This window comes from Triturus cristatus, chromosome 1_2, assembly GCF_964204655.1.
Source record: "Triturus cristatus chromosome 1_2, aTriCri1.1, whole genome shotgun sequence".
NCBI classification, from domain to species: Eukaryota; Metazoa; Chordata; class Amphibia; order Caudata; family Salamandridae; genus Triturus; species Triturus cristatus.
Genome location: NC_140580.1, coordinates 254,629,788 through 254,644,935, shown reverse-complemented (window position 1 = coordinate 254,644,935; position 15,148 = coordinate 254,629,788). Strand labels below are relative to the sequence as shown.

Here is a 15,148-nt window from a genome sequence, read left to right as displayed (position 1 = left end):
ACTCCTCAACATATCACTTTGTGTTCAACTTTCACTGTCTTTTCCTAAAACAAAATATTGCCTTTGCCGTTTTCATGTTTACCTATTCAGTTAAACTGTTTTCACAGACATTAGGAAAACACAGAACAGAGTATGTAACCATGTGAATCTCTAAATCATATTGGTTACGTGTATAGTTCATAATAAACCATATATATTACTGTTAACCTTTTCTGTCTCCCAAAATCTGTTACACTTTGAGCAATTCAGGGTGGTCAATGGGCATCACAGTTCACATAGTTACACAACTGTATCTTATTGATATTCCAATTAATTAATAGCCCATGGAAGTTAATTTGTAATTCTAAACAGGAATAGACAAATATTTAAATTTGGTTTCAGACACAAAAACAAAAAACAAAAAAAAAAACTAAATTAGATAATAATACCATGGCACACGGCACACAGGATAACCACCTTCTTCATTATAACTTGTATCTTTTCCTGATATCAAAAGCTGCTTTTATAATGTTAAGTAGTGGATAACAAATTTTGGGGGGGGGATCCTAAGGACTGCTAAAAAATTTGCCCTTGATTATTTTGTCTCACATTAGTCTTGAGTAATAGCGGCACTAGAAAGCGGCGTCTTGGCTTTTAATATAAGGAACAAAACAGTAGAGTGGCTAGTGATTTGGATTGAGAGGTTGTCTCACCCACACAGAGGTAAAGTCTGGTTCCATCCCCCAATGAAGGAGGGACAAATTTAAAGTGCAAAGTGCATAATCTAAGAAGGGTAAGCCAGTGGTGATATGTCTGATTTATAATCCACCCCAAGTATGGCTCAATGCTAAGAGTGGTTGAGACATCAGTATAATATATAATTGTTCGCTTAGCCTTAAACAACTGATTTGTCCTATTTCATCTCTCATTTAATAGCTGTGCAAGTTGAAGTCAAGCTAATCAGTGAAAATTTGGTACAATCTGGTATTAGGCCCCCCACTAGTGGGCATCTCATGGCGGACAAGATGAAGGGTGTGCACCACAATGTAGTGGAAGTAAATGAATCAGGTAACAATTTAATATCTGCTATCTGACCTACTTTCTGATTCACTGAAATGGTACATACTGTGATAATGATTAAGATGCAGCATTGCTTTTTGAATACTTGTCCATTAATGTTCAGTTGTCTTACTAACATTTTGCACCTGTATAAACAATGTCTTTGTTGTGAAGACAGTTTGCATCAATAGGGTTCATGGACCAAATCCATTGCTTGCAGAAAGTACAGAATACTGCAGGCCTACACAAAATGATCCGTGAAAATAAGTCACTTGTTCGTTAATCTGAATGATCTCCTTGCAGCTTTAGAAAAGTCGTACAAAAAGATTATTAATGTTCTGTATTGAGCTCCTAAGTTAGTGTTTAACTCGTATAGCAAGAATGCTACTTTTTTAATTATTGAAAGGTGTTACACAGCACTCCTGCAGGATTGTGCTTTACTTTAAACTGAAAGGAAGAACAATAAAGAGATTGCAACAGTAAATCTGAACAGTTAAAACATTGACTAAGGATTAGACTCCATGTTCAATGAGACGCATGTTCAATCTGATAGAGGCTTTTAGCCATAGATTCCTTACCTCAGCATATTTTCCAGGCGCCAGACTGAATCTGGAATTATTTTTAGCTATCCCTTGCATGCCGGTAGGTGGCGTCATTGGGCTCTGTGTGGCGTCGTCCGACCCGCAAGTGACCTGCCAGTGCCTTTATAGGCACCACCAAAGTGCACTGACCTAGATTCCTTCTTTTCCGCACCATCAGTGTGGATCCAGATGAGCTCCTCTGAGTCACTTTTTGACTGGTTTTTTCGACAATTTGTCGACATCCAGTGTGCTTTTTTTCACCCTTTTTTGAGGTTTTCTGCAAAGAATCCCACCGGGTTCAAGCCGTGTGGAGCCTATCATTGACAGACATTGGTGACTGACTTCCACATGGCGTATCTGTGGTGCCTGGAAAAGAACCACAACTCTGCGTCGTGTGCTGAGTGCAGGACCATGAACTCTAAAGGCATCCACATACTGACCATGAAGCTCTTTAGCCGTTCGTCCTACTAGTCCACACTGCTCCAGGTCCTGTTCGTGTGGGGAAATCTTGGGAACTGCTCCCAGAGTCTTTTGCTTAAGTCCTCTTCACATGCTCAGATTTCTTCAGGTAAGTCCCACAAGTAGAAGTCCAAGTAATCGGAGTGCTCTTTGACTTCTCCGCGTTCCTCCCATTCTTCGGTGGACGAAAGAGAATGATGCCACAAACCTGGGCCGTCTCTCAGGTTGTTCCTGTGCAGCCGGCATCAGACACTGTCTGCTCTGTGCCTCCCTGAGTTTCTCAGAGCCGGGGCGACCCCGCCCAACTCTAAGTTTTATGAGGCCATGAGCCTCGTTTTTTGGCAGCTGAACCCTCTGGAGCGCCCTTGGAACCAATTGGTTCAGGAGGGTCTATGACTGGGGCTTCGGCTGCAGGTACACCGTTTGCGCCATTCAAATCCTCAGGATCTGTTGGTGGATCTGGATTGGCCCCGGCCATGACTTTGTGACCTTCTACTTGGACCGTTCCAGTAGCGACGCACTAAGCGCCGCTGACATCCACCTAATGCCCCCACCCCACCAGGCATAGTCTTTCTGAGATGGGGGGCAGTAGCCCCTGATCTGCCATCCGGAGGGAAGTCAGAAAGCCTACTAGGAACCAAGGATTACATTTTTATGTAAAATTAGGGGTGGGGCTGCCCAAAATTGGCATGCCATCGCCCCATTCCCCCACCCCCCCTCCCCCAGGGGGGCAGATAGAGGCAATAGCCCCAGTCTGCCCCCTGAGAAGCAAAAAGCCCACTAGGAACCAGGGATTTCTTTAAATGTAAATTTAGGGGTGGGGCTGCACTGAATGAGCATTGTAATGCCCCCACCCCACCACGAAATCGGCATAGTCTATCTATATGGCCAGAAAGTCAACTAGGAAGCCAGGGACTTTTTTTTTTTATATTAGTAGTTCACAGGTGGGGGCTTCCCAAAATGGGGATGCCAGTGCCCCCCCCCCCCCCCCCAAAATAACCAGACTTCATTCGACGTCTTTTGATATTAGAGTGAGGTTTCAATAATTTTTTTGTGGCAGAAAGAGTTTTTTTCTGTCAAAAATGCCTTCTTTGTTTGATCATTGCCCTGCCTGTGGCAAAAAGAAGGCCAAGTCAGACACACATGAAGTATGCATTCTCTGCCTCCCTGAGTCTCACTCTCCTGCCTCCTGTCAACACTGCAGGAAGTTATCCAGAAGAACCATCAAGGACCGTGAGAGAATCTGTCTTTATGGCCTCTCAGAAAGAGGTAGGTCTCCTATGAGGAGAAAGAAGAGACCGCGATCGACGTCGAGGAGCAAGGTCCCGACATGTTCTCCTTCGGCGTTGGGCTAGACGTCGAAGGCAGCGGAATCGTCGTCAAGGGCATTGGGGCAGGAGCGCCGTTCTTCAGCTTCGAGGGCCAAGTCTCCATTGGCGTTAGAAAAGTGTCCGGCGTCGGGACAAGATCCTCCACCGTCGACTCCACAGCGACGATCGACGTCGAGACACAGATCATCGATACCAAGTCACCATTATTGACGTCGAGACCGAAGTCCCCGTCGGCGTCCCAACGCAGATCGACGTTGAAGCACAGGTCGTCGGATGTCCACTCATCGACGTCGAGGCAGAGGCTTCCGTCGACGTCAGCAAGCCACTCGACATCGAGGCAGGGGTCTCCGTTGGTTTCACAGCCGACGTCGAGACAAAGTCCTCTGTCGAAGGAACGTTCAACGTCGAGGCTGACCCCTCCGTCGAAGAAAAGAAAATCGACGTTGAGACAGGAGCCCCCGTCGAAGCGATGCTCAACGTCAAGGCAGGAGTCTCCTTCGAAGCGAAGAAGATCGACGTCGAGACGCGGGTCTCCGTCGAGGCAGTCAGCGTCGAGACGCATGTCTCTGCCGGCAACAAGAAGATCGAAGTCGAGACAAAGATCTCTCTCCCGTACGGCGTCGAGACGGAGGTCTCTGTTGGTGTCGGTCCCTGTAAGCTTTTCTCCGTCTCCTTCATCAACGTCGAGAGCAGGCTCCCACCGTTCCATCGCCAGGTCCGGTTTTCCAGAGGTGGTTATTTCATCCTCAAGTAGCCAGGACTCTCCCTCTGGGCATCAACGTCCAGTAGAAAAAACTCATCAGGAAGGACGGAAATCTCCATGTCGGTTTCCTGCTAGAGTGGATGGGTCTCCATCCGTTGATCCCTCTCCCCGATTGAACCGACCAATACATCTCTGGGCTGACCATACGCAGGCGGCAGGTGTGAGAAGTTGGCCTGATATATGATGTCACTAATTCTAGTGTACACCTTATATCAGTCCAAACAACACTTATGGTGATTGGTTGTAAAGTCAACCTTATAGACCAGCTATCCTAGTGGTAGCATGGACAAGAGCAGTCTTAGGCTAAACTCTGAATGGCATGTGAAGCCAGCTGTTATACCATATGTAATCCCTTGAATACCAAATGAAAGGACACCACAACAGATATATATATCACCATCATCATAGGCTTTATTTCGATATAAACAATATCTTTAAAAGCAGTACAGTTAGTACAGAACAATAAGAGAATAAAAGGAGCCAGTACATTAACAAGCAATTCATATTACAAATGACCCCAATAAATTAGATAAAATCATTTAAGAACAAATTAAACAAGATAGGAACGCCTAGATGATCTAATGCGCCAGGCCCAACCCAGGAACTTAGCTATACCACAAGCAAATAGTGGGCGGGGATCATTTTTTAGAACGCGTAAGGCCTCCTTAAAATGCCTTGTCCCAAGTTCTCTGCATAGTGGTTTTAACCACCTACTGCGGGGGAGAGCATAGGCCGGACATTCAAAAAACAAGTGTGGGATTGACTCTATCTTATGCTCACAAAATGGGCACATAGGGATGGTTTGAGCCGAGGCCTTCCACCTAGAGGTAAGTTCCCCTACAGGAAGTAGGCCTATCCTGAATTGAAAGTACAATGCTCTATCACTGCGCTTTATAATGATGTCCAAGTAGGGTTCGCAAAGGGGCATATCTTTTACTAGTAGGAAGTCCAGGGAGGTCCTGCACAAATTGGAGTTACCAGATCGGCTACCCAATTCCAATATAATTTCTTTAGCACAGGTTTAGGGGGGGCAGTTCTATTAACCCAGGCATTACCAAGGCCCATGTTGAAGAGAAGACGCTTGACTTCCCTCAACCATTGTATCTTAGACCAGCCCGGTGACTCCAACACATCAGTTAGGCCTTCCGCAAAGCAAGACAACTCTGGGACTCTCCAGATTCTTGCCCATAGAAGGAGAGGGCGGAGTCGAGCCTGAGCACCAATTGAACTTAACCCCATATCCAAAAGCAGTGGGAGGGTTGGGGTACTATAAGAAAGTCCCATTAAATCTTTCAGAAACTTATTTTCCGAGCGAGTTAGCTGGTCCGCCTTATATGTCCCCCAAAGTTCTGCCCCATATAAAACTGCATTAACGCCCCTTGCCCTGTAGATGTCAAGAATTGTTACAATAGGTTTTAGGGTTGAGGCACGTTGTTCCTTGAGAAGGACACCCAAGACCCTTTTATGAGTCAACAACATCTTTTGTAAATGACATTCCCAACTCATCGAGTCACAGAGGCGGATGCCAAGATAGTCGAACTCAGTAACCCTCTCTAGAGGAACAGCATCTAAAATTGGTGGTTTGACTGTCTTTTTCGGGGGATTGAGAACTAAATACTTAGTTTTCCCAGTATTGATAACTAGCCCCCTTGCATCGCAAAAGGATTTGAACCTAGATAACAGGCTCTGCAGGCCTACAGGGGTCTTGGAGATCAGGAGGGTATCATCTGCAAATAGAAGAGTAGGTATTTTTCTGCCGGCCAGGGATGGTGCATCTGATGGAACTTCCGATAAAAATTCCACCACTCCATTTACATACAAGGATAACAGAGTGGGGGCTAGAACACACCCCTGGCGTACTCCTCTATTTACAGGTATTCGATTTGTTTTTTGGCCCCGATTACCCCACCTGATCTGGGCAAAGTTGCCGGCATGCAACTTTATCAATAGGCTTAGAAGGTACGGGGGAATGCCCAAATCATTCAGCACACCCCAAAGTTGGTTACGCGGGACCAGGTCAAAGGCAGTCCGCAAATCTATAAAAGCGAGATACAGACTGCCTTTGCCCAGTACAACCACTTTCCAATAGAGCATCAAAAGCCGAAAAGATTGCTCTATCGTCCCCATACCTGATCTAAAACCAGCCTGGAAATCAGAGAGAATGCTTTTTTCCTCCATCCATTGTAGTATCCTACCTAAGATCACTTTGCCTGCCACTTTCTGTGAGGAGTCTAAAAGACTTATGGGGCGATAATTAGCGGGGTCGACCCGACTCCCTTTTTTAAAAATGGGAACAACTTCGGCACCCTTCCATGAGCCTGGAAAAGTTGCCCCACTGAAACTAGCATTCAGTAGGGCAGCAATAAGTTTCCCCCACTCTACTGGGTTGATACGTAATAAGTCCCCTGGCAAACCATCCGGGCCTGCCGCTTTATTGGGGACAAGACATGTAATTGCCCCCACCACTTCCTTAACTGTGAACATATGCTCCTCAGTAAGTTCACAGGGTTCTACAGAAAAGCATTCTGTCTAACATGTCCCCGTACTCGGGGCCACAGAGTAAAGCAGGGTAAAGTGGTCAAACCATGCATCCTCTGTTATATTGCATGTAATTAAGGAGTCCACAGGCTTGTCCCTTGCTCTTAGTAAGTCCCAGAAACCCTTGGAGTCCTTCCATATGCTAGCGGCTTTTAGATCGTGCCAAAACTGGTCCTCCCATGCAATTTTAGCCTCCTTTATAATTCTCCTTTGGTTACCCCTCGCAGCACTAATCAAGGCTCTGTCCTTAGATTTAACCGCCTTGATTAGTTCCCTTTTGGCCTCTCGGCAAACAGGAGTAAACCACCCGACGTTGCCCTTTGTGGCGCCTCTTGAATTACGTCTCTTTCCCACATTGGGGACTAAGAATGAATCGCCTAGTGCATGCGTGATTTGGTCGAACAATAATGAGATCTCCTGTGCACTAGCAGGGGGAGAATCTAGGCGATGGGGAATATTGGACATTATTAACTTTACCTCCTGAATCTTGCACTCCCTGGCAGCAAAATTATTCCATTTTAGGCGCCTACCACAATTTGAGGGGCATACTTCATGGGTAGCTCTCCACATATGCGGGATTCGAGGAGGGGAGTGGCCCAACCAGAAGGGGCACAGGGATGGTGACAATGGATTATGGTCACTGTCAGTAGACGGCAAGACCACCATATACAACAAATAGGGCCACAAACAGTAGTTCAGCAGAATGTAGTCAATCCGTGAGGAATGCCCTACTCTGTTGAACGTGTGGGCCCCCATTAGGTCTGAGTTGGATCTGCCATTGGTGGCTCTAAGGTTATACTCCATACAAAGTGCATTGAGATCAATAGCACATTGATTCCATCTCCTAATAGGTGGAAGTTGCAATATTGGAATGCCTCTCCTAGTGTCGTCTTCTCTATTGCCCAGCACATCATCTGCAGCAAGGGGTTCATACGTGCAATTAAAATCCCCCGCTAGCAAGATATAGGCATCAGATTTGATATTTCTGAGTTCCTCGTCAATGCCAGTTGAGGATAACATAGAAGAACCCCCCCGTGCTCCTCTAATATAGATATTAAGAATTTAAAGTACTTTCCCTCCGCAAGGGCCTCTAACTATTAGCCTTTGGAGATCAGGAGACTTAGTGGTAATAGATTTGATAGAGTAACGCAAGGAAATATTCACCCAAATTGTCAGCCCTCCCGAAGGACGGCCTTTCCCTCCCTTAGGGCATATGGCAGGGACAGAATAGGTGGTATAACCCATCTTATGTTGAGGTTCCAGAGACCAGGTCTCCTGGAATAGACAGATCCCAAACGATTCGATCAAGGCATTCCAATCTGGTATTCCCAAATTCCGTCCAAGACCTGCTATATTCCAGCTAACAACCTTCAATGAGACACTGCCTCCCTCTTCCCGCCCTAACTCCATATTACTAACAAGGCGGGGGGCTAGCAGTAGTTGGAGTTGTCTCAATGGCCGGCAGCGACAAGGTCTCTATAGTTGTGATAACCTCCTTCAGAGCAGCCTTGGTTTGGGAGGATGGGAAAAATAAAATAAAGTGTATTTATTCTAGTCAAACCCTCAGCACTCTTTATGAGATTCGAGGTAAGTACAACAGAGTCTTATTTAAGCATACATTAAGTCACACAGGTAAGTAATACAGTTAGGCCCTAGGGGCCAGGCAAACCATATACTAAGTAAGTGGTATAAGGACCACTGTCACGGAAATAGGATAGGCCTAGGCTTACGGAATCGCTAGGGCTACACTATACTACCCAAGGTTAGGAAGTAGGAGGCCCACGGGATTCAGGTGCAGAGTGGAAACACTCACGCGTAATGCGTATAATCGATAGAAATAGTACAGTTTAGAATTAATAAGATTTAGGACACTTCTGGAGTAGCTAGGAAGTCGAGACTTGAGAACTAGACACTAGGATAGTCAATACCCTGATGAGCACCGGAGTACCCAAGTTACCTAGCCCACAGGCTGCGGGTGCATAGGTGTGAACTTGCGTCGGGTTTCGTTGTCGACTCCTATGGATGCCTGAAGGAAAGATGCTGACAGGCAGTCAGTGAAGAGTGTCCGGTGGATCCCAAGGCCGGGATCAAGAAGGAAGGATACCTGCAAGGAGAATGGACAGAGTCTGAGTCACTAGCCAGTGACCACGTGGAAACAGGAAGGAACCAGGCGATGTCGGGAGATTGCAGGTGAAGAGGTGAAGCTTGTTGCAGCAGCCACGGGTACCAGGAGACGTCGAGGACGACCAGGACCAGGAGGCGAGCTGTCCCACGAAGGCTCTTGCTGTCAGCGGTGTCGAAGTCGAACTAGGACTCACCAAGCCTTGGCAAGCGGAACCCCCGAAGAATGGAGGACTTGCTTCTGGTGCAGACCAGGAAGGTCTGGAGTGCTTCTCGGTTACAGAGGAGCAGGAGCCAGTCTGGAGGAGCCAAACCAGCAGTGGAAAATCAAAGGTGTGTCATCGCAAAGGTTGCTAGCCAATGGGCAAGCAACCGGACAGACGCGGCAAGCAGGAAAATGCAGAAGGGCCCCACGCAGGACTCGTGGAGTTTGGGGGGCTGATCTTCGGTGCAGATGGTGCTTGGGGTTGGGGCTTCTCAATCCCCGGTGCACAACCTCGAGGGTGCCTCAGAAGCTGCGCTGGAAGATACTCACCACTTTTCCCAGGTAGCCAGTCCCACGTCACTCGTCGCCTCCACGGATCTCAGCTCGGCTGTGGATGTGGATCAGGGTCGGAGAAGTCTGGAAGTCAAGGCTCTGGTCGGGCTCTGCAGTCGGTCCCTCGTAGAACTTCAGCAAAGCAAAGGGTAGTCTCTTGATGGTGCCTGTTTGCACAGGGTAGCCACTCCTTGGCCACAAGGGAGATTCTTCAGTCTTCTTCTTTCGTCGAATGTCGAAGGTCCAGAGTTTCTGTTCAAGTTACAGGTTCAGGATAATCTAATCTCCTGGGGCCCAGCTACCACACTTATACTAATCTGGGGGGCTGGGTTGCCTGCTAGGTCACGCCTTATGGGTGGGACCTGGGAGGGGGGTGGTTACACCCCCTTCCCTTTGTCCAGTTTCGCGCCAGGACTGGGGCTGGAGTGCCCCAGCACCGGTTTGAACTGGACTATGCATGGGACACCTTGTGTGCCCCAGGCAGTGTCTCGTTTCTTTCTTTCATCCCTCCCTGCCCCAATACACTAAGGCCTGTCTGGGGTGGTGCTCGCACCTCCCAAGGCAGGAAACCTATTGTCCAAGCCTCCCGTGCCGGGATCATTCCCAGCAGCAGGAGGTCAGACTTGTGTCGTGGCAGCAGCATCCATTTTGTGATGCTGGGGCTCTGGTTAACTTTAACCGGGTAAGTAGGTTTCAACATGTCTTCTCCCTCTAGAAGGGAGGGATAATATCCTCATCACCAGAAATGAGACGGGGGTATTATTCCAAAGTGTTAGACACCTTACACAACATGTTTTGATAAAGCCAAACCATAGTTACCATAACCGTTTAAGATTATAAGGCACTTTAAGAGTATATGGTAGGCTATATCATAGAACAGCTATAAGGACATGGTTCCGAAAGCTGCAGACAGGCTCAGCTCATGCTAGAGCACTATCTCACATGTTACCAAGCACTCTGCCTCCAGGATTGTTAAGGCCTGCCATAGGAGTGGCTGATAGGTACACATGTGTCTATATATAAGGTTGGTATAGGAATACTACACCTAAGCAAGGGGTGATTACACGACCTTGCCCCAGCTGAGTGATCAGCCAGTTGTGTCATAATGGAAGGCCAGGCCAGGGGTGGCATAATACATGCTGCAGCCACTGGTAGGCCTAGGGTACACCTATGCCCTGGGTACCTAAGGTACACTGTACAGGGGCCAATAAGGTGACCCTATCCAATTGGGTTATGCACCTAAAGTACATAGTATTAATTTTGAGAGAGAACAGCAGGGCTCTGGGTCTGATTAGCAGGCCCACAGCCACATCTAAGTCGAAAACCAGTAAAGCAAAAGCAAAAAGTGGGGGTGAACATAGAAAGCAGACCCTACTCTCCTACAGCAGGTGTTAGACGGGATCCGAGTCCTGCTCACAGGTCCCCTCTGGCTCGCCTAGCGCACATGCAGATCTTTCTCCTCCAAGAAGTAGAGCTTATACTCACTCTCCTGCACCACGTTCCAGGAGGAATTCAAGATCACGCAGCAGAAGGAGGAGGCGCAGATCTCCAACGCCTTCCACCTCCTCAACATACTTATCAAAAAGGGACTATTCGCCCACCCTTACCGATAGTCCACCGTTAAGGATCTCTCCTGTGGACGACGTGAGCACATTCCAGGACGTGCTTTCCAGGGGTGCTACCAAACTGAACATTTCTATGCCAGTTCAGCAGAATACTTCTGGTTCAAGGTTTCAAAAATAACCGAAGAAGACGTCTTCTCGGCCGTTACTTCCATTAGTACCGGGTCTTCTTAAACCGGTTATGGACATCTTTCTCACGCCTGCCACTCTCAAGACCGCACCGGCGAGAATTCTAAAGAAGTATCGACCACCGGAGGGGGACCCCTCCTTCTTGAAGTCCGACCCACCACCGGACTCTGTGATTGTGGCTGCGGCTAGAAAGACCCACGCAGTGGCCTCCTCGTCTACAGTACCACCGGACAAGGAGAGCAAGACACAAGATTCATGGATGAGAAAAGTATATGGCACTTCTGCATCCATGCTTAAAGTCTCCAGTGGGAAGAGGTGTGGGGCTGCGGCCAGGGCGACTGACTCTGGAATCTGGGGATCACGGTTTGATCGCCGGCGGCAGATTAGCCCAGCACCATGTGACTCTGGGCAATAGCTTGCTTAATCTTCCCAACGGCCCCCAGCGCCTAGAAACCCTTACGGGCGATTGTTCGCGCTTTATAAATGTTGATTATTATTATTATTATTATTAGTGTGTCGGCTCTATTGGGGCATTACGATAGAGCTTTATAGGACTCTCTCCAGCGTTTTACAGAAAAACTACCTAAGGAAGACCATAAGGACTTCGAGGAGGTTTTGCAGGAGGGCAACTTGCTGCGGCGAATGGAGCTACACTTTCAGCCCACTCCTATGCCCACGGAATTTGTGCCAGAAGATCTTCCTGGCTTCGCCTCACAGCACTGAAGCCAGAGGCACAATCCCGGATTCTCAACCTGCCATTTTCCGGTTCTTCGTTATTCGGCTCACATACCGATGAAGAGATGGCACGGATGAAGACCGAACTAGATACCCTGCAGGCGGTGGAGCTGGAAAAGAGAAAAGAGTTTTGTCGCCGTTACCGCAACACTGATCGCCCCTCCTTCCAACAGAGGGTTCAAACCCCTCATTGCCAAAAGAACCAAAACCAACAGGGTCAGCAAAAATCACAAAATTAAGGCTGATGATCCAACAGAGGAAGAGGAGTGAACCGTCAGTCCTCTACCTTTACGAAAGCTCCAGCTAAACAATGAGTGCCCGCTTCCTCTATTACTGTTCACCACTCCAGTAGGAGGAAGTGTTGCGAATCATCTGCAAGAGTGGCGAGCTATCGCGAAGGACCAGTGGGTGTTAGCTACGCTGCAGAATGACTACTCTCTACGTTTTCGACGTCGTCCTCCCTCGATCCCTCCGGTACTATCCCCATGCTACCAGATCAACATGCTGCAGAGGGAAGTGGGCATCCTTCTCCAAAAATCAGCCATAGAGAAGGTTCCACAATCCCAAATAGGTCGAGGAGTTTATTCCAGATACTTCCTAGTAAAGAAAAAAGGTCAAAAGTCCGAATACAGACCCATTCTGGATCTGCGAGCACTCAACAAGCCCATCAAAAGAGAAACATTTCGCATGTTGGCTCTCCACCAAATATAACCTCATCTCCGCATGGGAGATTGGATGTGTTCGCTGGATCTGCAAGATGCCTACTTTCATGTACCGATAAATCAGCATCACCGGCAATATCTACGATTCATAGTCGGATCGTCCCACTATCAGTTCAAAGTACTGTCCTTTGGGCTGAAGTCAGCTCCCCGGGTGTTTACGAAGTGCATGGCAGAAGTGGCGGCTGCTCTGCGTCACAGAGACATCTTCGTCTGCCCTTACTTGGACGACTGTTTGCTGAAAGGCCCCTCTCCCCAGAGTGTGAGGAATCATTTCCAGCAGTGCCTAGGGCTTTGTCAAAAACTGGGCCTACATGTGAACTTCGAGAAGTCGATACAGCAACCCACACAAAGAATCTACTACCTGGGAGCGTTGATGGACGGAGGAGAGACAATTATCCATCAGTCAGAAAGGCAGACAGATTTTAAAGAGCAACCTGTCTTCGGTGCGTCAGATCGTCTCCCTGCTAGGATTGATGGCATCCTGCATTTTTCTGGTGCCCAATGCCAGATTAAAAATGCGCCCTCTACAGCAGGATCTGGAGGACAAATGGGATCAACGGTCTTTTCGCTGGGAAGACAAAATCTGTCTATCACACGCAGCCAGAGCATCCATTATGTGGTGGATGAAGAAGGGCAACCTGAGAGTAGGTGTACTGTTCCATCAATCTCCTCCCTCTCAGACTCTGATCACAGACGCATCCCTGAAAGGATGGGGAGCCCACATGGGGCCTCTCCAGACGCAAGGCTTATGGTCCTCAAAAGAGCAGTTGTACCACATAAACATGCTGGAGCTAAGGGCTGTTCATCTGGCTCTCGAGGCTTTCTTCCCTTCGATTCAGGCGAGTTCCATCCTAGGACATACCACCACCATGTACTACCTGAACAAACAGGGAGGAACTCGTTCGAGAACCCTCTCTTTGGAAGCACAGACCCTTTGGCACTGGCTTCTGGCGAGGAATCTATCCATCACAGCAATTCACTTGCCGGGAGAGCAGAATTTTCAAGCGGGCGCCCTCAGTAGCCACTTCGAGGAACAACAGGACTAGGTTCTCAACGATGAGGTGGTCGACGACATATTCCAGGCGTGGGCCGTCCAAGCATAGAGCTGTTCGCGGACGACGAAAACACAAAATGCTGAGACTTCGCCTCAAGGTACTACCGGCCAGGATCAAAGGGGAATGCCCTTTTGATTGACTGTTCAGGGGTATTTGTGTGCGCTTTCAACCCCTCCCTCTCATTCCGAAGGTGGTGACCAAGCTATCCCACTCAGACACTGCAATGATACTGATTACTCCGGACTGGCCAAGGCAGTGGTTGTACCCAAACCTTCTGCATCTGTCAGTATGTCCACACAAGAGGCTGCCGTGTAGACCGAACCTGCTGTCCAAGATGAACGGGAGGATTCATCACCCCAACGTTCCATCGCTGAGCTTGGCAGCATGGCTCCTGAGGTCCTCCAGTATGAACATTTAGGTCTTCCCCAAGACTGCATGACCATATTGAAAGAGGCAAGGAGACCTTCTACAAGGCACTCTTATGCTTGCAAATGGTAGTTTTGCCCTATTTGCTAAACCTAGCCAGAGCAGGTTTGAAATTCTCATCCATTCGGGTGCACATAGCTGCCATTACGGCATACAGGCGTTCGCCTTCTCAACCCTCGTTTTTTCAGTTACAGGTGGTGAAGGATTCCTTGCAGGGTCTTGGAAGGTCTACCCTCCAGTCCGACCTCCTTCACCTCCTTGGGAGCTGAATTTGGTACTATCAAAACTAATGGGTCCACCCTTTGAGCCTATCCACAAGGCAACCTTACAGCACCTTACGTGGAAGGTAGCTTTCTTAGTGGCTATCACCTCAGCTCGAAGGGTGAGTGAGATACAGGCCCTCTGTTAAAAAGAGCCCTACTTGGTCTTCCATCTCAATAGGGTAGTCCTCAGCACACATATTTCCTTCCTTCCCAAGGTGGTGTCTGATTTTCTTGTAAATCAAACCATTTCTCTTCCGACCTTTTTTTTCCTAATCCCTCCACTCCAGCTGAGAGGGCTCTTCATTCATTAGACCTTAAAAAGGTTTTGAAGTTTTATCTTGACAGGTCGAAGTCATTGAGAAAGTCTGATCATCTATTTATTAACTATGGTTCGATCAGAACAGGTTTTCCAGCATCAAAACGGTCCATCTCCAGATGGATTGTCTCATGCATCAAATTGGCATACCAGTTGGCGCTAAAGCCTCTTTTGACCGCTCCCAAAGCTCATTCCACGAGAGAAAAAGAGGCTACGACTGCTTTTCTCAATAATGTACCACTCTCCGAGATCTGTAAAGCAGCCACTTGGAGATCAGTGCATACATTTACGAGGCACTACGGTTTTGACTCAGATACTGGAGTGGACACTCAAGTTGGCCAAGCCTCCTTGAGGAATTTGTTCAACAGCTGATTTTTTGGTTGTTGTTAATTTGGTCACTTTGTTTCTCATTTGCCTGCAGGCGGAAGATGGGCTTGCTATTCTATTCAGTGCTTATGACTATTGATGAGGATCCCCTGGAAGAGAAGGATAAGTTACTTACCTGTAATCC

General features: G+C 47.9%; 1 protein-coding gene across 5 annotated transcripts in view; it reads left to right on the top strand.

Moving 5' to 3' along the window:
• Positions 1-15,148, top strand: part of GBF1 (golgi brefeldin A resistant guanine nucleotide exchange factor 1) — a 2,300,480-nt gene that overhangs the window by 789,114 nt on the left and 1,496,218 nt on the right. For all 5 annotated transcript variants that reach the window (XM_085603553.1, XM_085603551.1, XM_085603552.1 and 2 more), the window contains one exon: positions 916-1,047. In XM_085603553.1, the coding sequence (XP_085459679.1) occupies positions 916-1,047 (132 nt within the window). The remainder of the gene's footprint in view (positions 1-915; positions 1,048-15,148) is intronic.